The following is a 26,727-nucleotide window of genomic DNA, read 5'->3' on the forward strand; positions in this document are numbered from 1 at the left end:
AGAGCTTAAAGAGTGTTTGATTCACAGATATGGGATCTCACATAACATTACGTCAGACCAAAAGTCCCACTTTACAGCAAAAGAATGGGCACACGGTCGTAGAATCTTCTGGGCCTATCACATTCATCGCTATCCACTGGTGAATAGAGCTGATAGAGTGAAAGAAAAGCCTTTCAAAGGTGCAGCTGAAGCACTGTTTTAGAGATGATGGGACACCATGCTCCAGGATGAAGTATGTACCCTATTCAATAACTATAATATGGTGCTATGGACCAACAGGTAGAATATAAAAGCCTAATAAACAAGGGGTTGAAGTAGGAATAACCCCACTCACCATCTCTCCCAGTGATCCTCTGGGGGGAACTCATGGTTCCTATTCCTACAGTTCTAGGATCTCTGGGTTTAGAGAATCTAGTTCCCAGAGGTGGAACACTTCCACGAGGGCACAGAAAAAGGATCCCATCAACTTTAAGTGTGGCTGCTTCCTGCCTTTTAGATTCCTTGTACCAAGACACCAGCAGGCAAAAAAAAAAAAAAAAAAAAAAAGAGTCGCTTCCTGCCAGGGGTACTTGACCCTGATCCTTGGGAAGAGATAGGGCTGCTGCTATATAATGGGGTCAGGGAAGAAGATGTTTGGCACCCAGGCGATCCTCTAGGGTGTCTCTTGGTACTCCCTTGCCCAATTTTGATAGTAAGTGGACAAATTCAGCAGCATGGCTTGAAAAGGGCATGGTGGTTAGGAGCTCAGACTCCTTGGGGAATGAGGATCTGAGTCACCCCACCAGGTAAGCCACCTAGACCAGGAGAGGTATAAGCTGAAGGTAAAGAGAATCTAGAATGGGTAATGGAGGGATGCTGAATATCAGTGTGACACCAAGACAAGCTTCAGTAGTGAGGGCTAAGTTCAACCTACTTACCTTCCTATAAGTTTCTCAGAGGAAACAATCACTAGAATTCTGGAGGGGCTATTCCCAGGCAGAGGGTGCTTACCATATGATGCAAAGAGTTCCAGGCTGTGCAAAGGGGGTACTGTCATGGTTGCTATGGTGCACCACCCAGATCCTGCCTCTGGGACCAAGAAGCTTATCCCCAAGTTGCTAGGAGTATTGGCTGCTGAACGCTCACAGCTGAGTCTCTCCCTGGGCATTTCCGTCAGCTTTCAAAGGGAGCTGCCTTGCCTGACTTCATGAGGGATAATCTGCCTAGTCAATGTTGCCGGGTGGGGGTGGGGCGTTCAACTTCAGTTGGGGCAGCTCTGAAGTGTCATCCCAACCCCCGAGCTCCCTGTGGAGGCGTCCTTTGTTGTGACTGCATCCTTGATCAATTTCTTCCTCTGCTCAGTCTTGATTCCTTCACTCCCTCAGATGTGTTGTTTCTGAGAGCACTTCCCAATAAACTTCCCACAAGAAGCAAATCTCTGTTTCATAACGTTTCATGAGAAACCTGACCTAAGACAGTCACCTCAGTCACCTAAGATTCCAACCTTTAGGACCCACGTGAACAAGTCTCATCCATTTGAAGGTGGACCGCCGGACCACCTTTATGTCCATGCTGTGGTTCCCTCCACCAGCCCTCACAGAATGTCAGGTGCATCCTACATCCTGGCCACCTTCCACCAAATGCCCTCCAGCTTGTGCGTTTCCCCATGATAAAGCCACCGAGACCGAAGTCCCCGAGTGCATTAGATGTGGTCTGACACGCCAAGAATGAGAATGCGACTGACTCCTCCTTGGTTCTAGAGCCCTGGCTGCACACTGGAACCAAGACTGAAGCTCTTTGGAAATCCAAACACCTCACTTCCTTCCCCTCTCCCCACCCACCCATCCCAGGTCCTGAATCACAGGGTCTGGGAACAGCAAGGAGCATCCAGTGTTACCAGAGCTTCCCAGGCGATTCTGATTGATATCAAGATGGACAGTCACTGGGCTCAGTACTCCGCTTTAATTCAGCAGCCTAAGAGTCTGTCCGTTTCTTTGGCAGCCTTCTCGTTTGACTCACATGAAGCTGGCTGTCGGTGAAAACCCTCAGTTTTATTCACACATGCTTCTGCTAAGCTGCTACTTCCCCACCCTGTCCTTGTACAGTTGGTGCCTTGGAGCCAAGCCCGGATCTCTCAGTTAAGCCCTGTTCATTTTACCTTGTGAAGTTCAGGCTGTTGCTCCAGCAGGTTAGGATGTTTTGGGATCCTGAGTCTGTCTCTCAACACCTCCCCTATCCTCACTGGCTTCCTGCTATTCACAAAGTTGAGGGGCCGGTTCACTGTGGCTTTGCCCCGGTCCTGATAAACAGATGGACCAGGACGGGAGTAAGGAGGGAAGCGATCAATCAATTCTGAGGGCACTCCTTATGTGCAATGCACCATGCCCACCTGGAGAAGGATGTTGTCTAACTTATTTCCATCACACTTATGAAAATGGGTCCATTTCACAGACAGATAAACAGAGGCAGAGAAGACGAGTAATGTGTCCAAGAACACCCGGTAGGGGGAAGAGCCGATCCTTTTCCTGCCATCTTCAGCTCTCATCTCTAGGTTTGTCATCTCTCAGAGAAAGTGACAAGGCTGGTCCTTCTGATGGGACAGAGATTTTTAGAGCTGGAAGGAATCTTGGAAATGATCAAAAACTTAACAGATCAGGGAGCTCAGGTAACTTGCCAAGATCTCACAGCTAAACTTTGCTCTGGTTGAGAGTAAAATCTAGGTCTCTTGAGGACGGATCCAGTGTTCCCCTAGTTACACCTCCAGGTAAGTTTGATCCAAAATGATACTTCAAAGGGAAACACATATGGGACTGATTCTTTTCCACTTCTAAGTCCAGGATGGTTCCTTCTATGATTCTAGGAGGGGTTGGCATGGGAGGACAGGCAACGTCTTCCTCCTGGGTTTCTGCAGAGAACTCTTGATCGCCTGTCCTTTTCCCCTAAGGGATTACAGCCTCAGCACCTGCTACCCAGCCTTGTCCTTGCCTGCATTCACACTCAGCTCTCAGCATGCAGAGGGTGGCTGGATCTGGAGCTGCAGCTGAACATACAGCCGGACTGATGGACACCTCCTGGTCTTCACTGTCACGCCCGCCTCATCAGCTGTGATGGTGTGGAGGTGGTGGGAGGTTGGCGTTTGCCCGTGATGTGACTTCACGAGTTCAGGCTGCTTGGGGGACAGCCTGCTTCAGGAGCACCCCTAGTTCAGCCTGCCCTGGGAAGGTGGGTCCAGGCCCTGATCCACACAAACTGCTGGAAAAAACCCCACAAAAAACCCAAAGAGCAAGTCAGTGAAGATAGTTGTGGAAAGAATAGCAATATACACCGAGGAGGAAGTAATAAGAAACTGCTTTTCTCCTGTCAGCGTCTGCTAACAAGTAATAATAATATTGAGCTCATGTGCAGGCTGGGTATTAAGTACTTTACATCCATTATAGTATTTAATTCTTATAGAGTCCTGTGAGGCATAATTATCCCCATCTTACAGGTAAGAAAGTTGAGGCATGGGACCGTTACAAGATAAACCAGCTAGTAAGTGGCTGGGTTCATAGAGTAGTGAGCCCAGCCTGGCTCCCTGTGCCCGACTAGGAAACAGATCTTTGAGGATGCAACATCTGAGCCAATCTTCATTCCAGAAGTAAACTAGCCACTGGCTTAAGACACTCAACAGGCCTCCGGGCTTCTGAACCCCACTGCTGGCATCAGGTAAGAAACCCACCTCATTTGACTCTCTTGTTTGTCTGGTAACTGGGCCACCCAAAGATCTGAGTTCAACTTCCACCGCTAAACTTCTCTGATGAACAGGTTGAGAAACCAAAAAGCAAGAGGTGCCAAGTGAGCAAGTGACTTCGGGACCTGCCCCCGGGGCTCCAGGCCACCAGTATCTCCCTGGGAGACAGCACGACCTTCTTGGCCCAAAGCTCGGACATGCCAAACTCTCCAGCATACCCATCTTCACAACTGATCCAGACCCAGCGGCAACTTCCCTAAGGGTCTGCCTTCGGGGTTCCCAGCCTTTCCCCAGGAGGCACGTGCTCTCCAGTGCGCCCAGCAGGGGGCATCCTCGCCCTTCACCTTCTGCCTCGGGGGTGGGGGGGGGATGAGATTGGCAGACTATCTGAGGCGCCCTCTTTTCAGCTCAGCCCAGGAGCCAGTCTCCCAAACTGTGTGTTCATGTGATCTCTCTGATTTTCTCTGTATCCAGTCTACCATTATTTACACAATATTTTTGTCAATTCACATTTAAAAAAACCTAAATGTATTTTTAAAAGAAAAATATCCCTGTTGGATGAAGGTTTTCCCAGCTCCCTTTGCTGCTTGGATTTCTTGCATTCTGAGGGCTGCTTTGCAGGATGTGGGCAGGCGAGGACAGACGAAGCTACAGTTGGGGGTCTCAAGAACAGGGTCCAGGCAGTGTCATCACTGGGTAAAGATGGGTGAGGCTTTATTCTGTGGATTCAGAGCCTCAAACTTCAAAGCCGGAGATAGAAAGGGTAAAAGAGTAAAGAGCCCTGAAATCCTTGCCTTCCTTGTGGCGCCCCCAATCCTGTGAAATGAGAGCGCCTCCACCTACCCCATCCCCATGCCGAGGGAGAGAGAGGGGATTGTCTTTCCAGGCCCAAAGTAGAGAGAAGGCTGCAGGGTGGACCAGAGGGAGGAATTGGGTACAGGAGCAGGGCCGGCTGCAGGTGACAGGTGCAGGGGCTTTGGGAAGGGACAGGGATTTCCCTTGCAAAATGCATTCAAACAGACAGAGAGGGAACCTGATCCCAGGAAGGGAATCGGAAGAGCAGGAGATGCCAGAGGGGCCCCCAGAGGGGTCCAAGGCTGGAGGGATGAGGGAGGAGAGATGAGAGACAGCAGGGCTTGGAGGGAGGGGAGGGCGGCTGAGTCCTGAGGGCACAGGGCACGGCAGCATGGAGGATTCCCAAGCTGTTTCCACAGGTTCAGTCAGGCCTTGCTCCAGGATCCACCCCAGTGGTCTTAGAATCATTTTTCCAGGGCTTATTTTTGTGCTAGGAACCCCCTCAGCTCCAACCCCTAGAGGCCCCCATCCTCCTGCCTTGGGTCGGACTGGCCATCAGAGGCAGTTCTAGGGCCTGGGTGAGGGTCCCGTTGTTGTCAGGGGGTGGCACAAATGTCCACGGTGGGACCTGGAACAGAAAGCCGGGCCCTGAGAGGGGAAGGAAGTCCGGGGCAGAGCTCTCGGCTCCCCCAGCTGGGTTAAGAAGGGTGATGAGAGCAGATTAGGCAAGAGGAAGTGGGCTGGGCTGGACTGGGCTGTGACTGAGCTCCCGGGCCGGGCCCTGGGCCGGAGCAGAGTTAGGGCCATAAGTCCTGAGCAGCACTGCAAGCTGAGGCCCCTGCGAGCAGCCCTCCTGCCCCAAGCATTCTCTCCCACAGGCCCCGGCACAGGGCAGAGGAGGGAGCCTGGCAGGACAGCAAGGTGGAGGCTGGTGGCTGAGGGGTGCTTGAAGCAGCGGTGTGTGGAGTGGCGGCTGGTCAGTGAGGTTTCAGGCCTCGTCCAGGTCCGGAAGGCCAAGAGGAGGGAGTCACGTGTGACGCGGGTGAGGGGCGCGATTGCCTCACTTGCACCTCATTTTCATGGGGAGGAAGCACCGAAAAGGAGGGGCTGGGTGTTCAGCAAACTTTGCTTATTCAAAATGCTCAGTCCCAGCTGGACCCTGCTTCTCCCTCAACTCCCACCTCCAGGGTGGTCCCAGGCTCCTCGGCCTCTGAGAGTGACCCCTGTGCTCCGGACCCCACCTCTGTGGGGGTCCCTTCCCCTCGTGAGCTCCTTGCTCGCACCCCTCAGTGTCCACCTGGGCAGCAGTATCCCCAGCTGGCCCCTTCCCACATCTGACCAGGGATGACCCCTGGGACGGAGAGGCCCCTGCTCGGGGCGGCCAGGCCTCGGGACCTGCTTCTTGAGCAGCACAGAGAAGGAAGCCCTGAGCAGGAAGTGCTGAGGCACCGGGTGAGGGCGGGGGGCTTTGCGGAGGGGAGCCCGGCCTCCCTGGGCAGGAGCAGTGACCACAGCCCCCCACTGCGGGCGGGCGGGATGAGGTTGATTTGAAAGGCAGATGGGCCTCTGGCCGAAGCATTCAGCTCTGCACCCAGCTACTGCCCCCCGCGGGCTGTAAGAGCGCCCAGACTTCCGGACTAGCTGGGGCGGGTGCCATGTGAGCCCAGCTAGTCTCCCCCCAGCCCCGCCCGCCCTCCTTCCTCCCCTCTGCGCGCTGTGCCTGCCCAGCCTCTCCTAAGACGGACGCTTGGCACTATGTCTCTGCTTAACCCTGTCCTGCAACCCCCCGGGGTGAAGGCCTATCTGAGCCAAGGGGAGCGCTTCATCAGATGGGATGATGTGAGTGGGGCTGGGTGGAGGGCTGCAGGGGTGGCGGCCGCCCTGCTTGGGGCTTTGCCGGGGTGGGGTGGGGGCTGGCTTGGTTTATGTCTGCCAGGACTCAGGCGCCTGTGTTGCTTGGCCAGGCAGCTGACACAACTACACAGATAAACAAACCTGGGCGGGAGGGTGTGTGCCCCCAGTCTGTGTCCCTGGGCTGCTGGGGCTAAGGCTCTGTCTGGATGTGGGAAGACGATGGCTGCCTGGGTGGTCATAGGAGGAAATTTCTCTGGGTCTGGGTCTGTCTTTCCCCAAAGCCCCCAAGAAGAGAAGGGTGTGTTGCTCCCGGTCTGGGCAGTGGGAGGAAAGGTGTCCCAGAGCTGAGGCAGGGCCAGCAGCAGAGGTGAGCCAGGCCCCTACTCCCAGCACAGACAGCCCATTCCAGCCCCAGACGGACGCCTGGACTGGAATCCTCACCCCTCCCCACCTGGCCCCGGCCCTGTCCCTGGGATGCCCTGCTCTCCCCCAGCTGCTGTGAGGTGGCCACGAAAGGCTCCTGGACCCCAAGGGAGAACTGGAGGCTCTCCTCCCAGAGCCCTGGGAGGGAACGGATAGACTTCTGCTTCCGCCAGCTGCTCTCGGCCTGGCTCCCTGACGCCGGCCCGTCTGCAGGGAAGGGGAAACCACACTTTGCCCTGCACCTCTGTCTCCACTGTGTCTGCTGCTCCCCAAACTGGGCCTGCTTCCCAGCCTCTGGTCCTCCCGGAGCCTGAAGATGTGTGTGTTGCCATAGGCCAGGGATTCTCCTGGGCGGGTGAGAGGAACAACTTGGGGCCCCTCCTTCAGGGAGGTAAGACTGCTGGGCTGGCCCAGCGTGAGAGTCAGCACTGGCTGCTCCCAGGAAGGGAACCTGAAGTTTCTGGACTGGCTGCGGGGGGGAGGAAGGGCCCTTAGGGCTGGTTCCTCCTCCTTACAGGTGGGATGAGGGGGCTCTGAGTCTGTGAGTTAAGGCTCTCAGGCCTTTGGGGCTGGGCTAGGCTGAGTAATCTGGTTGCCATGGCTATGGGAGCGGGCCTGTGGTGAGAGACTTTCTGCTTCCCCACGAGTGGTGTGGTCACTGCGGCATGGTGGAGCCACGTCCCAGGAGCCTGTGGAATGAGGGAAGTGGCTCAGAATGAAAAGTGAAGCGGCCTCTCTCCCTTCCTCTGGGAAGTGCGTGTAACCTGACTGGGCAGAGGGTCATCAGGGATGGGGACGTGCTATGTGGCCTTCTCTGCAAGCCAGCATCCGTGTACCTGGCAGGCCCGCTGCCCTCCCCAAGGCAGGGCACTGCAGGGTCCTGGATCCTGCCTCCCACGAGCAAGAACCTTCCCCGTCACGGGGCACACGCACCTGCCAGACGAGGCTCTGCTCTCAGACTGCCTTTGGCCCTGTAGGCAGATGACCTGGGTACTGGATAAGCGCAATGTACAGGATGTAATCAAATCCCAGCTCACTGTCGTGTCCCACAGCCCGTTGCCAATGTATTCTGTGGGAGAAGCTCCCCTATGACGCATGGAAGGAAACTGAGCCCGTCATGAGACGTTCCATTTTCTCCTGGGGAATAGACAAGCCTAGGACACTTTTCCTCACAAAGCCCAGTCTACCTTCAGAAACTAGTTATAACTCAAAACTCCAGTCTTAATTTAGAATGACATCTTCTGCCCCACCTCCAAGAATGGTTTCAGGTGGGCTGCAGGCCCTGCGGAAAGGCCTGTGGGAGGATTCCCTGATCTTCCTCTATGCCCACCAGGGGTGGGGTACAGTGAGGAAGGAGGGAAAGAGGTACCAAAGTTCTTCACGGAGCAGTTGCTATCACGAAGTGGGCCTGGCGGAAGTGTAAGTCTTCTTCTTTCTCTCAGGCGCATATTTGAGGGTCCTTAGGAGACCCTCCCCCTGAGCTGGGGAATCCCTTATTCAGGGTCCTCCTGCCATCTCTGTTTCAGGAGCTCACTTCAAATTACTTCTTTAGCCCCGGAGAATCCAGTTACCACCCTCAGCTTCCTGCACCTTCGGCTTTGCCCCTTTCTCCCACAGGCCCACTCTGGACCCAGAAAATACTCACGGGTTCACTGCCCCACAGACTCCGGGGGTTCGGGCTCACCTAGCACACCAGCATCTCTCTCACCCGCTCAGTTTCCTGGGCAGGAGTCAGACCCCAGTTTGTCATGCACCACAACGGCAGGGGTGACGACAGCTCTCCAAGTGCGAGCTTAAGGTGAGGGGTCAGGTACCCCAACCCTCCCTTCGGGGAAGGAAGGGAAGGGAGCTCACAACACAGCTTTCTCCAAAATTAGGTTCCTCACACAGTATTCTCTTTTCCCCCATATCCTAACTGCCCCTAATCTGGGAACCTTTTTCTGGGCCATTTCCTTTGTAAATTCTGCATTTGGTCTGGTCTGGTGTGCAGTCAACTACCATGCCTTGTGGGAAACTTCGATTTTAGTATCTTGTTATTTGTGCCTACAAAGACCCTTAAAATAAAAGGTAGGCTGTGTGCTCTGTGAGTGGAGCAGGAACGCAGAAGCGAGTTCATTTTTCGTTCACCTGCTCCTTCGGCAAACATGGCACATGCAGCTCATGGTCTAGTACAGGCTCGTTTCCCGGGAGTCCGTGAGCCCCTTGGGGATTTCCTGGAGGGGCTTCCAGGTCTGAGAACCAGCCTCCGCCCTGTTGTTGCAGCATGCTTCAGGAAAGCCTCTGCAGAAGCTAGTCTTTGATGGTATTTTAGGCAAGAGGGGCTGGGTGCTGAGGCTGGGAGGTGGGAAGGCACTTGGGACAGCTGGGGGGTGGGGCGGTGGGGTTCATGGATGGAAGGGCTGGGCAGGCAGGAAGCTTAGGCAGCTCTGTGGGAGTTGGGCTCTCAGCTCTCACCGCGTTCAGCTCTCCTGGGGGTAGCGTGGAGTCTTGGTGAGGGACATTCTACCTCTTTGGCTGAGCTGTGGCCCTTGAAAATAGGGTGAGGTGGGGGCCAAGACCCTGCTTGGGGTCTAGAGGGAGATCTTCTATTTGGGATTTAGAGGGGAAACCCTCTTCTCCTCCAGAAATGCCATCTCCAATCCTCTACCCCTCCCCGCCCCTGGTTCAGAGCTTTTAAGGCTTACACCCAGGCCTTAGCTCTGGAGAACAAAGAGAAATGCCTGCAGATCCCTGGGATGGCCACCTCCTAGGCAGATGGTGAGCTCTGAAACCCCTGGCCCGGGCCACGAAAGCTCGGCCTGAAGTCTCAGAGCAGGGAGCTGACTCCTTCTCTCTGCAGGAAACAACAATAGCCTCCCCGGTTATCCTCCGTGTGGATCCCAAGGGCTACTACTTGTACTGGACGTATCAGAATAAGGTGAGGCAGCCCCTACCTACCGTGGCCCTGAGCTCCCGCTGTTCCATTGAGTCCAAGCAGCCTCTCGATGACACAGGGGTGGAGGTGTGGATGCCAGGAGTATAGAATGACTGGGAAGGGTGGCTCTGGGGGCATCTCCTGTGGGCAGGGGCTCTCTGCTTTGGGAGGGAGGATGCAGTCACTCCGACCATGGCTGCCTTGGGCCCAGATGCTTCAGCTTTCGCATCCCTTGGAGAGAGAGAGAGAGAAAGGAATTAGAGCTACTGCTGAAGGCTGATTCCCTGCCTGTGGTTCTGGGTAAACTTGAGGGCTCAGAGAGATCAGAGAAGGTCCTCGGCACCTGGGCGGAAGGAAGGGAGGGGGAACATGGGGAGAGTCCAGGATGGTGGAGGGGAGGCTGGAGGTCACAGCTCCCAAGTAACTCCAGCGGCCAGGGGAGGAATGGCCAGAGAGGAAGGGAGGAGGGTCAGCATGAGGAAGGAGAGCCCGATCGCTGAGGAGGGAAGGCTGGGGTCTGGGAAGCCCCACAGTCTTGGCATCTAGAGAAGGCAGCTGGCCAAGATGTGAAGGGGTGTGAAGCTCCCTCCTCGCTGCCCTTCATTCTTGACCTGAGGTCTTTGTCCGCATCCTGTCTTTGCTCCTACCAGGAGATGGAGTTTCTGGATATCACCAGCATCCGGGACACCCGCTTTGGGAAGTTTGCCAAGATGCCCAAGGTAAGTGGGCCCAGTAGCAGCCCAGGATCAGCACGGCCACCAGCTCCACGGGGCTGGGGCAGGAGTCCCTGTGGGGGCAGGGAGCCTGATCCCTGGAGCCAGGGAAGGGTCCGTGGGCTGAGCAGAGGGTCTCTCCCTGAGCTGAGCAAGGGGCTTTGGTATCAGGGCACAGTGGATGGAGATGTTGCGTGGCCAGCTACTGCCCCTAGAGCACCCCAGGCTGTCTGGGAGGTGTTGCTTGCATCCTCTCCCCCTCCACCCCGACTGCTTTGCCTATATTTGCCTAATGCTGGTAGGAAAATTGGAGGAAGGGATTGGTGGAAAGCAGGATTCCCTGAGACTGGGGACTAAGAATCTGTCTTCAAATGAAAAATGGCAAACAAAATACACAGAACTCCCAGGCCCCAAAGTCTTGGTTAATCTCTTCCTGTGGGCTTCTCCCTCCCGTGGCTCCTAAGATGGGCATGGATGGGATGCCACCCCCGTGGGCCAGATTTCAAGTGGCTGAGAGGGAAAGACAGGGAGAGCCACAGTGGGCAGGGACGGGGGCACACACCTCTGATCCTAACCTTGTCACGACCTGCTACAGAGCCAGAAGCTCCGGGATGTCTTCAACATGGACTTTCCTGACAACAACTTCCTGCTGAAGACGCTCACCGTGGTGTCTGGCCCCGACATGGTGGACCTCACCTTCCATAACTTCGTCTCCTACAAAGAGAACGTGGGCAAGGTGCACCGGGGGCGCCTGGCCTGGGGCTGGGCACCTGGGACAGCCTGAGAGACGGGCCTGGGCCACGGCGTGGGGCGGCACCTTTGTGGTTGGGGGCCTGACTGCTGTGCCCTGGGGTCCTGCAGGACTGGGCTGAAGATGTCCTGGCTCTGGCCAAGCACCCGCTGATGGCCAACGCCTCCCGCAGCACCTTCCTGGACAAGAGGTAAGTGCCTGCCTGCCTGGCCTGAGCGCGTGGGGCTAAGGGTGTCAGCCCGGGCCTTGACGGGCTGCCCTCTGCCCACCAGCCTGGTGAAACTCAAGATGCAGCTCAACCCTGAAGGAAAGATTCCTGTGAAGAAGTGAGTCTCCCCTCCTCCCTCCCCACATGTCCTCTGAGCTCCCCAAGGCCTTCCCTCTCCAGGCCTGACCCCTCTCTTGGCCTGGTGCTTTTCTCTGCTTCTTCAGTTTTTTCCAGATGTTTCCTGCTGACCGCAAGCGGGTGGAAGCTGCCCTCAGCGCCTGCCACCTCCCAAAAGGCAAGGTGAGTGGTTGCCCCCACTCCAGCCCACGCCCAGCATTCTCCTTCTCATCTGAGTTGCCTTGGACTAGAGGGCACCCTGGGCAGGCCTGGTGGGGATGGGGAGGGCAGGAATGACAGTTCAGTCCCAGCCAACAGCCCGAAAAGTCAGTTCACTCTAAAGCCACCGGTTCCTGATACAAGGCACAGTGACAGAACCAGGGCAGGGGGTTGAGGTGCCCGGGTTCAGAGCAGGTTGGTCTATACCCCTTCAGTTCCAATAGGAAAACATTTTTCCTTTCTTTTTACTCAAGTAATTTTTAATTACAAGTCGTATGCGGGGTCACCCCATGAGATGCCTTATGTGACTTACAAAAAGGAGCCCTCTGGGCAGATGCAGCCCTGAGCCAGGGTTCCTGCCTGGCGGGGGTAGATCTCAGGCCCCTGTCCTCCCTTGGCCAGTGCCTTTGTGGATTCCACGGAGTCTTTTCTCCTGGTAAGAATTTGGAATGTTATAAATAAATAAAACTAAGGCCTCATGGATCACTTGTCCACGTGAATCTCAGAAGGAATACTTCCCCCACACTCAACTCTATGGAGCTGGTGACCCCTCGGTGCAATGAGTCACAGGGGATGCAAGCTTGGGGTTGGGGAGAGGGTGGGAATGGGCTCCTGCTGAGGGCACAACTTGGGCTGTCACATCCACCCTCCTTTTCTCCTGCCTCCCGAGTTCCCACCTTGGCTAAGTCCTCCTTATTTATCAGCTCTCCTGCATCCCGGCAGGAGCCGTTGAGCCATCTCTGCTTGCAGCTGATGGGTCCAAGATTCGGTCTAGCTATCCTGCTCAGAGCCTCTGCTCCAAACTAAGACTGATGTTGGCTTTCCAGAATGACCCTGGAAAACATTTGATGGGTTTTTCTGGAATGGAATGCAAAGGCACAGAAACCCCGAATGCCACCAAATCTACTTTCTGTTTCTGTTTCTATGGATTAGTCTCTTCCGGACATTTCTTGTAAATGGAGTCATACAATATGATGTCAGCCTTCATTCATTTAGCACAGTGTTTTCAAGCTTCATCCATGTTGTATCATGTATCAGTAGTTCATTCCTTTTTTATTGTGGAATGCTATTCCATTGTGTGGATATACCACATTTTGTTTAACTGTTCAACAGTTGATGGACATTTGGGTTGTTTCCACTTTGGGGCTATTATGAATAATGCTGCTATGAACGATTCTGTCCGGACGTATGTTTTCAAGTCACTTGAGGACATAGCTAGGGGTGGAATTCTTCTGTCATATTGTAACCGTATACTTAACATTTTGAGGAAATTCCACACTGTTTTCCAAAATGACTATACCATTTTACAATCCCACCAGCGTTGTATGAGGGTTCCAATTTCTCCACATCTTCATCAACACCTGTTATTGTCTGTCTTCTTTTTCTTCTTTTTACTTTAGTCATCCTGTGAGTGCGATGTGGTATCTCATTGTGGTTTTATGTTATTTATTCATTTATTTTGGCCACGCCACCCGCCTTGCGGGATCTTAGTCCCCCAACAAGGGATCAGACCCGTGCCCCCTGCAGTGGAAGTTCAGAGTCCTAACCACTGGACCGCCAGGGAATTCCCCTCATTGTGGGTTTGATTTGCATTTCCCTAAGGACTAATGATGCTGAGCATCTCTTCATGTGCTGATTGGTCATTTGCATATCGCCTTTGGAGAGATATCTATTCAAGTTCATTGCCCATCGTTCAGTTGGGTTTTCTTTTAGTGTGAAGTCGTCTACTACTGGATATCTGATTTGCAAATATTTTCTCCCATTCTTTTTACTTTATTGACAGTATCCTTTGGAACACCAACATTTTTAATTTGGATGAAGTCCAATCTGTCTATTTTTTGTTATCGTTCCTTGTGCTTTTTGGTGTCTCCAACTGTTGTTGTTGAATTGTCTATTTCTCCCTTCAGTTTTGTCAGTTTTGCTTCGTGCATCTTGGGGTTCCGTTGTTAGGTGCATTGTTTGTATGCGAATTGCTCCTTTTTGAAAATTTATCCTCCATTAAAAAGAAAAAGATAGCCCACAGCTCTGGCAAACAGCGTAAAGTAGCTTGCTTCTGAGCTCTTTTCTTCCCAGTTCTGGTCATTCTTAGTTTGAATCCTGTCCCAGCCAAGAGATTAGCCAGTATCAATCCAGGGGCAAAGCAAACCAGCTAAGATGCTCTCTGCTCAGCAACCAGGGCCTTGAAAAGTGGGGGCTTAGGGTGCCCCTGATGCTCTTCTGTCTGCCCTGAGCCCTCCCTCTCCCCAAGCCGCCTCGCGCAGGGCTGGGCCTAGTCTGTGGTTCTTAGTGCTGGAAGGTGGGGGCAGGAGTCATCAGGTGACTCTCTATCCCCCCAGAATGATGCCATCAATCCCGAGGACTTCCCAGAATCCGTCTACAAGAGTTTCCTCATGAGCCTTTGTCCTCGGCCAGAAATAGATGAGATCTTCACTTCCTAGTGAGCTTCTTGGGTTGGGCTGGTCTTGGGGAAGGGGTGGTGGCTAAAATTCCCACCTGCCATGCTGACAATTAGGTAGCGTCGCTGGAGAAGGGGGTTGTCCCAGCTGCCACCACACACACCCCCGCCCCCAGCCCAGGGGATATAGAGGAGACCTGTGCTCCTCTCTTTGGCCTGCAGCCACGCCAAGGCCAAACCCTACATGACTAAGGAGCACCTGGCCAAATTCATCAACCAGAAACAGCGCGACTCCAGGCTCAACTCCCTGCTGTTCCCGCTTGCGCGGCCTGACCAGGTGCAGGGCCTCATCGACAAGTACGAGCCCAGAGGCATCAACGTGCAGAGGGGTGAGGACTAAGGGAACTTCTGACCCTCCATGGTCCTGGCAGCTGGGCTGCTGCCCTGACAACCACCCCTCTCCCCCAGGCCAGCTGTCCCCCGAGGGCATGGTATGGTTACTCTGCGGGCCAGAGAACAGCGTGCTGGCCCAGGACAAGTTGCTGCTGCACCACGACATGACGCAGCCGCTCAACCATTACTTCATCAACTCCTCCCACAACACCTACCTGACAGGTGGGCCCTGGCGACCTCACCGCCAGCCTCTCCTTTTACGGGGGCTGTTCCTGCTCCCTGAATCCCCTGCAGGGGTTGCCCACGGGCTGCCCACGACGGAGTGGGGCGGGGCAGAGCTGGACTGCCCTTGAGTGAAGTCCCCGCCCCTCGCCCCTCCTCTGGCTCAGCTGGCCAGTTCTCAGGCCTCTCCTCCGCCGAGATGTACCGCCAGGTGCTGCTGGCGGGCTGCCGCTGCGTGGAGCTGGACTGCTGGAAGGGGAAGCCCCCTGACGAGGAGCCCATTATCACCCACGGCTTCACCATGACCACAGACATCTATTTCAAGGTGAGACTCGTCATGTGGAGGCTGGTGGCAGTGGCACTAGGGGAGGGCCCTGGGCCATGAGCTTTTTGGGGTTGGGGGGAGTGAGGCCAGAGAGGAGGGATGGCTGGGAGGCCTTGGACCAGTGTGGGTACTAGAGAGGACCAGAAGAGACACAGGGCCAAGAGTGGCCCTCCAATTCTACGTGTGTGTTGAAACTGGGGAGTGGGGAAGGATGCCGTTGAGGGAGGCGAAGCCTGGAGGCACAGCACTGACCTCCCCATGGGGTCCCCTTCTCCTCCAGGAAGCAATTGAAGCTATTGCAGAAAGTGCCTTTAAGACCTCCCCTTATCCGGTCATCCTGTCGTTTGAAAACCACGTGGACTCGTGCGTATCCAGGCCATCCAGCCTCATTCTCTACCCTGTCCCCATCTCCCGCCTGCAGCTGCCCTCCCCACAACTGTCTCCAGCCTCTAGCCATGCCTTCTGGCTCTCTCCCGGGTCTCAACACAATCTCCTTGGGACCCCAGGCTCTCCTGCCTGTGTCCCTGCCTCCCCAACATCTTGAGCCCCTGATCTGGGTCATCAGGGGGCACAAAAAGATGGACAAGAGGGTGGAGTGGAGCTGCTGAAGCACACCCACTTCTGCTCCCTGCAGACCCCGCCAACAGGCTAAGATGGCCGAGTACTGCCGAACGATATTTGGGGATATGCTGCTCACAGAGCCACTGGAAAAGTTCCCAGTGAGTGGACTTCACTGTGGGGCATCTGGGTCTGAGGGCTGGGGAGCCAGGGCAGGGTGCCAGATTAACGAGGCAGATGTCCCCAGAGGATGCTGGGGTTTATTTGGGAGGACGTGGGGCTAGGGTCCTACCATCTACCACGTGTCAGGCACTATGCTGGGCTTGGGGGGTATGTCAGTAGCAGAGGGGCAGTCCCAGCCTTCAGATCACTTACCCTCTAGTCAGGAGGCAGACAGGTAACCAGGCCATTACAACCAGTGGCTTCTATGAGAGCACCTGAGGCTCCAGATCTGGTCTTGAGGATCAGGGAAGGCTTCCTGGAGGAGGTGATGGCTAAGCTGAAACCTGAGGGAAAGAATGGATTTATCCTGGTGAGAGTGGGGAAGGGTGTTCTAGGCAGGCTGAGTACTTGAGAAAAGATCACTGAGGAGCTGGGATAAGTTGGGTCAGGCAGGGGTTTAGCGCACGAGGTGGGAGTGATGAGAGGAGAGGCTGGAGAGTTAGGCCGGGGGCAGCTGGAGCGTAGCTTGCCATGCGGGAGCTTGGGCTACTCCCTGAAGGTGAGGAGATAGTGCTGAGGACCCTGTCTCCTCTCCCACAGCTGAAACCAGGCATCCCCCTGCCCAGCCCTGAGGATCTCCGAGGCAAGATCCTCATCAAGAACAAGAAGAACCAGTTTGCTGGTCCCCCAGCCCCCAGCCAGGAGCCGGGTGGGGAGGCTGAGGGGAGCGGCCCACCCAATGTCCCTGTGGGTGAGGACACAGGTGAGGCGGCCTGGGAGGAGTGGGGGTGGCCGAGGAGGAGCATCTGGAATGGGAGAGAGGGGCTGGGACTGGAGGGGAGAGCCAGCCTGGTGCTGGGGTCTCCCTCGCCCCCAGTGCTGATGGAGCTGTATGTGGCAGCGTGGGCTGGTGAGGAAGGGGCTGAGCTGGAGGAGGAGGAGGTGGAAGAGGAAGAGGAGGAGTCGGGAAACCTGGATGAAGAAGGGATGAAGAAGATGCAGTCAGATGAGGTGTGTGGGGAGCCCCGAGGCCCTTCTGCCAGCTCCACTGCAGAGCCCTCCAGGCGGGGGTGTGGGACCGGGCCCCTGGGCTCTGAGCTGGCCTCTTCCCCATCCTCCCCCCTTCTCCCTAGGGCACAGCGGGCCTGGAGGTGACGGCTTACAAGGAGATGTCCAGCCTAGTCAATTACGTCCAACCCACCAAGTTCATCTCCTTCGAGTCCTCTGCCCGTGAGTTAGCATGCGGTGGTGGTAAGCTGGAAGTTAGGCTAGATTCGGGAGAAGGCCCTTAGGAAGCGTGTCCTGACGCCAGAGCAGCCTGATGGGTGGGGGTGAGAGTGAGGCGGGTCCTCCCTCTCCTTGGGCTGGGGGCCCTGTTTATAAATACCCAGCAGAGGAGCCAGGCAGAGGCATGTTTAAGTGGCAGTGGCTCCCAGTGTCCCATCACTGTACTGAGAACTTGGCACCAAGCAGAATGCTCTGGAGTGTGTCGGTGACAGGCAGGTCATTTACCAAGGGCCACCTCGGCCGGGCGGCCTGGGGCTCCTCCAGCTTCCTTCTGTGGCTGCCTGGGCATGAGAACTCCTGGGAGGGGGAGGAAGGCAAAGAAACCAGCCAGCGCACATCTGCCCCTTGTTCCCTTCCCTTTCTGAGCGCGTCCACGCTGTTTACCTTTATCTTCTCTGGACATGCGCGCAATGAGTTCCTCTCACCCTCTGTGCACAGCCCCAACACGAACACCTTTTTCTGCATGCACTCTGCAGCACTGGCTCATCATCCCTGAAGCCCCAGCCTGCACCCCCTCCTGTGCACCACCCTTGCTGTGTGCCTCTCACCCCTGCACCCTGTTCCCTGTGCATCACAGCGTGTTCCTGACCCCCCGGGCTCATCGCTGCGTGTTTCCCACACCCTCTGCGTCCACCCAGGGCATGTACCCCACTTTTTAGGACTCTGGCACGCAACCCCATCCCTGTGCGTATGTATCCACTGTGCGTACCCTTTACCTCCAGCACACACTGCTACCCACACAGATCTGCATATTCCCCACCCCGGGGGTGGCCCCTCAACCCTCAGCCCTCGGTGGAAACGCTAGGTTGGAGGCATCTCTGTGCTGGAGGGAGCCGCGCCACAGGGGAGGGCAAGTCTGTGGGAGGGGACAGGCTGACGCGGACTCTCCTTCCTCTTTCTCCCCTACACAGAGAAGAACCGAAGTTATGTCATTTCCTCCTTCACGGAGCTCAAGGCTTACGACCTGCTCTCCAAGTCCTCAGTGCAGTTTGTGGAGTATCCTTGAGACCTCACTAGCCAGGGTCCCTGGTGGGGTGGAGGGAAGGGGGAGGCCTGGGACGGGGCTCGCAGGGGGTCTGTGGGTCTTCCCGGTGCAGGTGGCTTTGCTGGCTCCTATACCCTGCGGCAGCTACAACAAGCGCCAGATGAGCCGCATCTACCCCAAGGGCACCCGCATGGACTCCTCCAACTACATGCCCCAGATGTTCTGGAATGCTGGTTGCCAGATGGTTGCCCTCAACTTCCAGACGATGGGTGAGGGCATGCTCAGGCCCTTAAGAACCTTCCCCTGCCCCTCCCACCTTTACCCCTTCCCTGGGGAGGGGGGGGTCTTTGGAACAGACCTGGGGGCAGGGGGGCTGATGTTCATTTAGGCTCTGGGCGCATGTGCATGTGTGTGAGCGTTTAGTGCATCAGCTCATGCCTATGTGACTGCACGTATACGAGTATGTCTGTGATGATGCCAGGGTGCTGGCATGGGTTCTGGCTGCTCGGCCCGAGTGGGTCTGTGGGAACACCTGCTCCACTGGCCTCAACTCCCACTGTGAGCTTGAGGTCCGGTTGTGGCTTTGCTCCTGCTGACTCCAGGTTGCGGGCCCTTCCTGAGAGATGAGACCCTAAGGAACCGGGCTGGGACATGAGAAACCCTCATCCTCACGGTCCACCCAACCTCCCCATTTGCGAGACGGGAAAGGCTGGGAAATGTGGAAAGAGAGGCTGCGTGCAGACCCAGAGCCGGGCCGCCCTTCCTGAGTGCCCTTGTGCCCCCCAGACCTGCCCATGCAGCAGAACATGGCGCTCTTTGAGTTCAACGGGCAGAGTGGCTACCTCCTCAAGCATGAGTTCATGCGCCGGTTGGACAAGCAGTTCAACCCCTTCTCGGTGGACCGCATCGACGTGGTGGTAGCCACCACCCTTTCCATTACGGCAAGGCCCTGAGGTGGACAAGTGGCCAGGAGGGCTGGGGTCTTGAGGAGAAAGACACAGGAGCCCCACTCCTCCATTCCCAACCCCCTCCCCTGATATCCCGAAAACTTCAGCCCCAGCCAGTTCGTGAAGTAGCAAGTTGCCTTGGAAACTGCCTCCTCCTCAGCACTGGAGGCTGCCTCTTGGTCCCCATGGAAACCAAGGGGAAGGGCTGAGGCTGGGGTGGGGGAGGGGAAAAGAGTGGGGCAGCAGGAGCCCCAGGCCCCGGGCCGGGGGGGGGGGGGCGGGGGGGGGAGGGCCCTGTTCCTTCCTCGCTGGGGAGGGAGGTGGGGAGGCCCACACCTCTTCCCTAAATGCTGGAAGCACCCTGGGTGCCAGAGCTTAGCTGTAACCCTTAAGCCACACAGCCTCTATTCTGTGGCCAGAATTGAATGGGGCTCTTCACAGTACCCAAGAATGGATGTTTCAGCTAGGGGGGCTGGAGGCCCTCAGTTCTGGGGAATGGCCTGGGTGGGGGAGCTGATGCTGGTCTCCCATGGGCCCCAACCTCCAGGTGATCTCTGGGCAGTTCCTGTCAGAACGCAGTGTGCGCACCTATGTGGAAGTGGAGCTGTTTGGCCTTCCTGGGGACCCCAAGAGGCGCTATCGCACCAAGCTGTCACCCAGTACCAATTCCATCAATCCTGTCTGGAAGGAGGAGCCCTTTGTCTTTGAAAAGGTGGGGTGGCTAGATCAGGGCAGGGGCTGGGATCTGTCCCTAGTTCTTGGTCTCTACTTGTAGAAGAGAAAATACATAAAGGGATTTCCTCGATCCTCCTCCTCTTCCCACCCCTCATCTGTGCCCTCCTGAGTTTCAAGAGTCCAAAAACCAAGTTTACAGAAACTTACTTTGTGGGCAAGTTTTGTATGCGTGTGTACATGTGTGTAGGTGCATGCTTGTCCATGTTACGATTAGAGGCAGAAATGTGAACTCCCAGACCAGGGTGCAGGGACCCAAGGAATCACGGGGCCTTTTGCTCCCATTGGATACTTGTTGACAAAGCTTCCAAGGGCTGTCTGCACCAGGCCCCCTGGAGCCCTGGGCTGCATATCCAGCTCTCTGCCCTGTGTGGACCAGCCATGACCTGAGCTGTTAGGATGTCTATGTGTGTGGCTTAGAGTGGGCCCTCTGTCCTCACCAGATCCAGTAAAGCCTGCCATGTTCTCACACTGACCCTAGATTTCTGGAATCAGGGAAGGGGGGCAGCTTGGCCACTCTCTCCCCTCTCCAGCTTGTCCTGTCCTGAACTCTCCCCAGATCTTGATGCCTGAGCTGGCCTCCCTCAGGGTGGCTGTGATGGAGGACGGCAACAAGTTTCTTGGACACCGCATCATCCCCATCAATGCCCTGAATTCTGGTAAGGATAGGGGTTCTTCTTTGCTGTTCCCAGTGGGTCTGAGACCAAGACCAGCATCAGGATCCCGTCCAGAGTGTGGGGCAGCTTCAGGGAGGTGGCCTTATCATTTTATCAGCCTGGGAAAGTGGGGCAGGAATAGTACCTCTCCAGGAAACTGACAGAGGTGGGGACTCTGCCCACCCAACACAATGTCTCTAATTCTCTGAAACTACTGGGGCAGTTTCCCAAGTAGCTGACACTTATTGGGCACTTAAAATGCTTTACAGGCTTATAACACTTTCTCACTTAATCCTAACAGTAACCACATGAGGTAGAACCAGACTAAAGCCAGAAGTGTCGAGCACTGGTGAGCAGTGCTGGGCAGCAGTGGGCTCTGGCTCACCGGCCACCCGGTCATGTCCCACAGGATACCACCACCTGTGCCTGCACAGCGAGAGCAACATGCCGCTCACCATGCCTGCACTCTTTGTCTTCCTGGAGATGAAGGACTATGTACCTGACACCTGGGCAGGTGGGAGGCCCCTGGAATGTTGGAAGCCCCAGGGCGTCCATCCCCCCTCCTCTCTCCGCAAGCCAGCCTCCAGAGGGGGGCAGGACAGGGTATTCTGGCGTAGGTGAGGCTGGGGGAGGCTCCCAGGTACATCTCCTTATCAGGCCCATCATGTCCCTGTGCACCCAGATCTCACGGTGGCCCTCGCCAATCCCATCAAGTTCTTCAGTGCTCATGATAAGAAGTCTGTGAAGCTCAAGGAAGCCATGGGAGGCCTGCCTGAGGTCTGTGTTGTCAGGTCCACTGCCAGGGGCCCCCATGAGCTGCACCCTCTCTGTGGGAAGATGAGGGAGGGGGCAGAGTCCAGGGCTCAGGGAGAGAGACACCTTCCTAACACGCTCTCCCTACACAGAATCCCTTCCCTCTCGGGAGTCCAGTTGCCCGCCAGGTCAATGGGGCATCAGCTTTACCGAGCAACGGGTCAGCAGGTACGCACTGCGGGGTCCCCGCACCTACCGGAAGGGTCTCGATCTCTCCGCTGCACCGGTAGGCACATCCCAGACGGGCGGCAGTTCTCTATAAAAACAAAAACAAAAACAACCCCGAAAACTTTCACCTGGGGAGGGAACGGCTGCATGTGAAGCCTCGGGCTGGGCAGCGCGCAGCAGGGGGCCCACACCGCCAGCCCCGGGAGGCGCGGGAGCGGCCGAGCCGAGGGCACCGGAGAGCCTCTCCTTTGGTTCTTGCAGCAGCCCAGGCCAAGGCCAGGGAGGAGGCCACGAAAGACGCTGCGGGTAAGGCCTGCTGAGACCGAGTCACGTTGGGGTCGAGCCCGGGGAGGGTCCGGGACTCGGGGTGGGGGGCGGTTCCCGGGGGGCGCGCGCCTCACGCCTGCCCCAGCAGAGCCGCGGACCGCTAGCCTGGAGGAGCTGCGGGAGCTGAAGAGCGTCGTGAAGCTGCAGCGGCGGCACGAGAAGGAGCTGCGGGAGCTGGAGCGGCGCGGCGCGCGGCGCTGGGAGGAGCTGCTGCAGAGGGGCGCGGCGCAGCGGGCCGAGCTCCGGCCGCCGGGCGCTGGGGGCGGCGGCGAGGGCCGGGGCCGCAAGCTCGGCCCGGGGAAAGGCTCCCGCAAAAACAGGTAAGGGCGGCGGAGGCATCCTGCCCCCCGCGGCTCGGGCGCGGGCGGCCTGGGGCTCACGGCTTGTCCCCACATGGCCTCCGCAGGACCCCGCCGGGCGAGGACCCCGCCGGGTCGGCGCCGGCCGAAGGCCCCGAGGGCGCGGGCGCGCATCTGCGAGAGCTGAGGGACAGGCTGGAGCTGGAGCTGCTGCAGCAGGGCGAGGAGCAGTGCGAGTGTGTCCGGAGGTGCAGGGCGCAGCAAGTGGCCGAGGTGCCAGCGTCGGGGAGGGGAGGGAGCGAGGGCCCGATCGACCCCACACCCTCTGCACAGCCAAGGGCATCTCCTCGGTCTTAGCTTAGCCGGTCCTTCCTCTCCCTCAGCAAATGACCAAGATGATGGAGCTGGCCAGAGAGAAACAGGCTGCAGAGCTGAAGACCCTCAAGGAGACTTTGGAGACGTAAGACTGCCTCCCTTCTACGCCTGACTCTTACCTCCCAGGAGGGCCCAAGCCGCAGGAAGCATCTTCCTGATGCCTGTTTCTCTGCAGTGACACCAAAGAGGTGAAGAAAAAGCTGGAGGCCAAGAGGCTGGATCGGATCCAGGCCATGATGAAGGTCACCACAGACAAGATGGCTCAGGAGAGGTGAGCCCTGGAGGGGAGGCGCAGGACTCAAACTCCAGGCCCAGTGCTGAGCAAGAACCACACTGGGTGGGAAGGGGCCTTCCTACGAGTGGGTCCTGACTTGCTTCCCAGAGATGTGCCTGTCTCCTGGTGCTGGAAAGTTAATTCTACTTCCGTCACCTCTGATCAGAGAATGTCCTCCCTAGGCAAAACACAGATGCCACCACTATTTGAGGAAAGAGGAGAATTTAAGGGAAAATCAAGTGTGTAAAGAGGGAGGTGAAACCTTGGGAGAGCTGATTTCCACCTACACTTTCCCATGCATGCCTTGAAGAACAGTGCGTTTTAGTGAGGAAGCCCTTCCCTCAAAGGGCCCCCAGGGCTCCCAATATCTCCTTAGATCCTCCTTGGGTCCCCATGCTTACCTCTCTGGCTGGTTCCCAGACCAGACATAGATGCATGCCAGCCACAGAGGGTTCTACGATGGAGTTCTCATGTTGCCTACACCCTGTGGAGAATTTGTCTCATCCAGCTCTTCCCGGGGGCCTCCTGCCCTCTCTGAAACTCTGATCACCCCAACAGGTTGAAGAGAGAGATTAACAACTCCCACATCCAGGAGGTGGTGCAGGTCCTCAAGCAGGTGTGTAAGAGCTGTGCCCTTCCCAAACACACTCTCTCTCTCTGAGGGAAGGAGTGGCCCCAAGGCCTTTACTTTGCCCTTAGGAGATGCACTGTTTGGAGTGGCCCACCAGCTAGGGATCTGGGGGAGAGGCAGTAGAGGGGAGGGGCTTCCCTTAGGCCATCCAGGGTTCTGACCTTTGTGCAGAGGTTGGGATACCAGCCTAAAGGAGTCTGTCTTTGGCCAGCTGCCCTCGATGGAAATGATATGGGCCAGCTGGCCAAGGGGAGGTGGGATTGGGGTGGGTGGGTGAGAGGGAGCAAGGGAGCTTCCAGAGTTAGGCTTCCAGGGAGTCAGAAGAGGAAGGAAAGCCCTGTGGAGAATGGCCCTAAAGCTCCCTGGGGATTACTAACAACAGTAACAGAGCTGCCAGCTCCTGAGTCCTGACCTTGTGCAGGCACTAAGCCGGGTGCTTCACGTGAACTGTCTCATATAATCCTTCACAATCCAGCAAGACAGGTACTATTATCCTCATTTTACAAATTAAAAAACAAAACAAAACAAAAAACCCAACTTTTCAAAGGTTAAGGAATTTGTCCAAAGGCTCCCAGCTCGTTGACTGGGATTGTAGCTGGATTTCACCCCAGACTGCCTGCCTATGCTGTCCTGATTCTCTGTCTCTCACTCCTGCCCAGATGACGGAGAACCTGGAGAGGCACCAGGAGAAGCTGGAAGAGAAGCAGGCAGCCTGCCTGGAACAGATCCGGGAGATGGAAAAGCAGGTGACGGGGGGGGGGGGGGGGGAACCACTACCCTGGCCCACAGCAGAGCTGGCCTGGCTCCAGGGTGTAAAGGGACCCAGCTCCGGGGAGCTGCGAGTCAAGAGGTGGGTGGCCGTGGGGGACTTGCCCCTCTCCAGGGGGTCAGGGCTCTGATTCCCAGGGAATCATGAGGCAGCTCTGCAGATCTCTTTGCTTGGTTGGTATTCCCTCTCCTGAAAGACCCCCTGATGGGCTCCACTACCCCCACCTCCCACCCTGATCTCCTGGGAGGTCTGAACAAACCAGGCATCTCCTGGTTCCACTGTTCAGGCGAGGAAGAGTGGGCAGGTGGCCCATCCTGAGCCAGAGGGTGGTCCTTGCTGTCCTCACAGTTCCAGCAGGAGGCGCTGGCACAGTACGAGGCCAAGATGAAGGGCCTGGAGGTGGAAGTGAAGGAGTTGGTGAGGACCTGCCTCAGGGCCTGCTTGCCCTCTGCGGAGGAGGACAAGCCTGAGAGGCCCTGCAGGGTCTCCAGGGAGCTGTGTGAGCAGGATGCACTCACAGAGAAGACAGACGCCGAGGAGACCCTCCTCTGATGCCCCCATGCCCTTGGGACGTTCTGCAAGGACATTCACCCTTCTCTGGGACGTGAGTCCATTCCCCCTCGAGGAAAGGGCCCCAGCACCGTGAAGCTGCGGGAAGCTGGAGCTCCCTTGGACACTGGAGCCCCTTTCTCAACAGCCAGGCTAAGTAGGAGGCAGGAAGCAGGCCAGCTGGGGCCCATCTGGGGTCTGAGGTCCTCTCCGTCCAACACCCTGCCCCTCCTGCTTCCGCTTCCCCTCTGAACAAGCGTCTGTCACATGTTTGTTGAGGGCAAAAGAATATGAACTTGGAGGCATGAAATGGGGCCCTGGGCCCACTCTGCATTTCCTAGTGTGCCACTCTAGACTCAGTTTCCTCACCTGGAGGGTTAGGCCTGGCCACCTGGAACCTCTACTCCATCATCTGTAGTTCAAGCAGGTCCAAATTCCAAACTCTCCTGCCATAAGGCGGGCAGCTCACCCTGGCTTCTAGGCCCCATCTCGGGCTTGCCCTGAGTTGGCCTCATTGTCAGCTCCCTGATACAGAGTCCAGCACGTCCTTCCAGCTCCCTGGGGACAGCTGCTCCCAGGATCCCAGGCTAAGGTGCCTTCCCTGCCTCCTGCCTTTGGGGGATGGGAGGCTGATGTGGAAAAGCTGCCTCAGCTGTGTGGCCCTCAGGCCACTGAGACAACTGGGGCTGGGGGTGAGGGGAGAAGGACGGCCTTTTGTGCACTCTCCCACCCAGAGCCCAGCCACCACTTTTCCTAGGCCTGGGGGGTACTTCCCAGCATGTGCCCCAGCTCAGGCTGTCCTGACAAGGTCAGCACCATTTTCTCTCCTGACTTTATGAGGTTTATTTATTTTTCTCTTTCTTACTCCTACTAAAGAACCCTGTCTCAAGATTTCCTGCCTAAGCCTGGCCTCTGTTCTACAGCTAAGAAAGGCGGGTGGGGATGGGCAGGGCTTCCCAGGTGGCGCAGTGGTTAAGAATCCACCTGCCAATGCAGGGGACACGGGTATGAGCCTTGGTCCGGGAAGATCCCACATGCCGCGGAGCAGCTAAGCCCGTGCGCCACAACTACTGAGCCTGTGCTCTAGATCCCGCGAGTGACAACTACTGAAGCCTGAGCACCTACAGCCTGTGCTCTGCAACAAGAGAAGCCACTGCAATGAGAAGCCCGCGCACCGCAACTAGAGAAAGCCCGCGCGCAGCAACGAAGACCTAACGCAGCCAAAAATAAATAAAAGAAATGGGGAGCGGCAGCGGAGTAGAGTGCCCCCCAAATGAAGTGGGCTGGGGAAAAAGTCCATGAGAATTGACCTGGGCATGAGGTCCCTTCTAGAGCTCAGTGGAATGGCCCTGCCTCTGGGCTTGAAGAGGATTCACTTCCCCATCTGCCGGCCCTGATGCCACAACCACTGGAAAATGATGTCACCCTTCTGTTCCACTCCTCACCAGATGTGGCCCTTCCTTGTCTCCACCCTCAGGGCTGGAGCAGAAGAGCCTCCTGCAGAGGTGCCCCCCACCCTCTTGGGGAGTCGCAAGCTGTCAGGCCACCTGGGCCCCTTTAGGCAGACTTAGCCCGGTCGCATTCTCAGGCTCCTGTGGCCGTTATGGTTGACCCAGACACAGGCTGTAGAGAGGCCTCTGAGCAGCTATTCACTGCACCTATTGACATAGTCCCAAATCGCAAATGAAAACAGACACTGGCTTTGGAGAGGCAGGGTGGGTGTTGATTCTGGGCTGTTTTCTTATCAGAGAGTTATAGCAAATGCCATTAGCCCCTCCCCCCATCCCTCTGGGGGCTTGATCTCTGTGATGCTAGCAGTCCCTGGCTGCAGGGTGAGGCTAGGGGGCCTGCGCATTCAGAGGAGTAAGGCCTGTCATTAGTCAGCCTGCATACACACTGGAGACAGCGGAGGGCGGGACACCGACACCCCAGGGCAGTGCCCTGTCTTCAGCACTCCAGCTGAGCACTCAGCTGCCCCATCTCCTCCCCAACGCAGGGGTAGAACCTCACAGGGATGAGGATCCAGGCCTAGAGGAACTCACTGACCTGGGCATGGGGCATAAGCCGGAACTAGTGCCAAATAGGGCCCACTGGGCAGTCCCCAGCTTTGACCAATGACCGCTCAGGGGAAGAAGACTGCCTTCTCTGCCCCTCAGT

At 56.6% G+C, this 26,727-nt stretch overlaps 1 protein-coding gene and 1 long non-coding RNA gene across 6 annotated transcripts in view; one reads left to right on the forward strand and one right to left on the reverse strand.

Moving 5' to 3' along the window:
- Positions 1-1,838: 1,838 nt before the first annotated feature.
- The window catches only part of LOC132596857 (uncharacterized), a 30,460-nt gene continuing 5,571 nt past the window's right edge, over positions 1,839-26,727 (reverse strand). Inside the window, exons 2-5 of one of the 2 annotated variants that reach the window (XR_009563047.1) lie at positions 21,375-21,434; positions 15,972-16,102; positions 9,719-9,926; positions 1,839-3,231 (exon numbers count right to left, since the gene is read on the reverse strand). This is a non-coding gene — a long non-coding RNA (uncharacterized lncRNA). Of the gene's footprint in view, positions 3,232-9,718; positions 9,927-15,971; positions 16,103-21,374; positions 21,847-26,727 lie in introns of those variants that run through there. The other variant, XR_009563045.1, reaches the window with a different exon arrangement.
- PLCB2 (phospholipase C beta 2) lies at positions 5,081-25,461 on the forward strand. Of its 4 annotated transcripts, XM_060294468.1 has the most exons (33): positions 6,228-6,343; positions 8,399-8,579; positions 9,621-9,698; positions 10,346-10,414; positions 11,004-11,144; positions 11,270-11,349; positions 11,432-11,485; positions 11,592-11,667; positions 14,040-14,140; positions 14,321-14,487; positions 14,567-14,713; positions 14,881-15,038; positions 15,319-15,401; positions 15,673-15,757; positions 16,359-16,521; positions 16,660-16,769; positions 16,892-16,988; positions 17,957-18,041; positions 18,175-18,299; positions 18,817-18,971; positions 19,525-19,689; positions 20,269-20,368; positions 20,775-20,879; positions 21,048-21,142; positions 21,271-21,346; positions 21,608-21,652; positions 21,759-21,993; positions 22,080-22,245; positions 22,356-22,432; positions 22,523-22,618; positions 23,180-23,237; positions 23,912-23,998; positions 24,370-25,461. In XM_060294468.1, the coding sequence occupies exons 4-33, from the start codon at positions 10,349-10,351 to the stop codon at positions 24,571-24,573; spliced, it is 3,402 nt and encodes a 1,133-aa protein (XP_060150451.1). In that variant the 5' UTR covers positions 6,228-6,343; positions 8,399-8,579; positions 9,621-9,698; positions 10,346-10,348; the 3' UTR covers positions 24,574-25,461. The 4 variants fall into 4 exon arrangements, with proteins under 4 accessions (XP_060150452.1, XP_030698853.2, XP_030698854.2 ...); XM_060294469.2 differs by lacking the exons at positions 6,228-6,343; positions 8,399-8,579 and adding an exon at positions 5,081-5,546; XM_030842993.2 differs by lacking the exon at positions 8,399-8,579 and having other exon boundaries at positions 6,223-6,343.

The sequence above is a fragment of the Globicephala melas genome, chromosome 2 (assembly GCF_963455315.2).
Source record: "Globicephala melas chromosome 2, mGloMel1.2, whole genome shotgun sequence".
Lineage (NCBI taxonomy): Eukaryota > Metazoa > Chordata > Mammalia > Artiodactyla > Delphinidae > Globicephala > Globicephala melas.

What these genes read in the sequence shown, in the direction of transcription:
- PLCB2 (XM_030842993.2), top strand. Translation starts at nt 6,260, where the DNA reads ATGTCTCTGCTTAACCCTGTCCTGCAACCCCCCGGGGTGAAGGCCTAT. An exon ending in ACTGGACGTATCAGAATAAG is followed by an intron (nt 9,699 to 10,345) that starts GTGAGGCAGCCC and finishes TGCTCCTACCAG; the next exon opens with GAGATGGAGTTTCTGGATAT. An exon ending in CCCTGTGGGTGAGGACACAG is followed by an intron (nt 16,522 to 16,659) that starts GTGAGGCGGCCT and finishes TGTATGTGGCAG; the next exon opens with CGTGGGCTGGTGAGGAAGGG.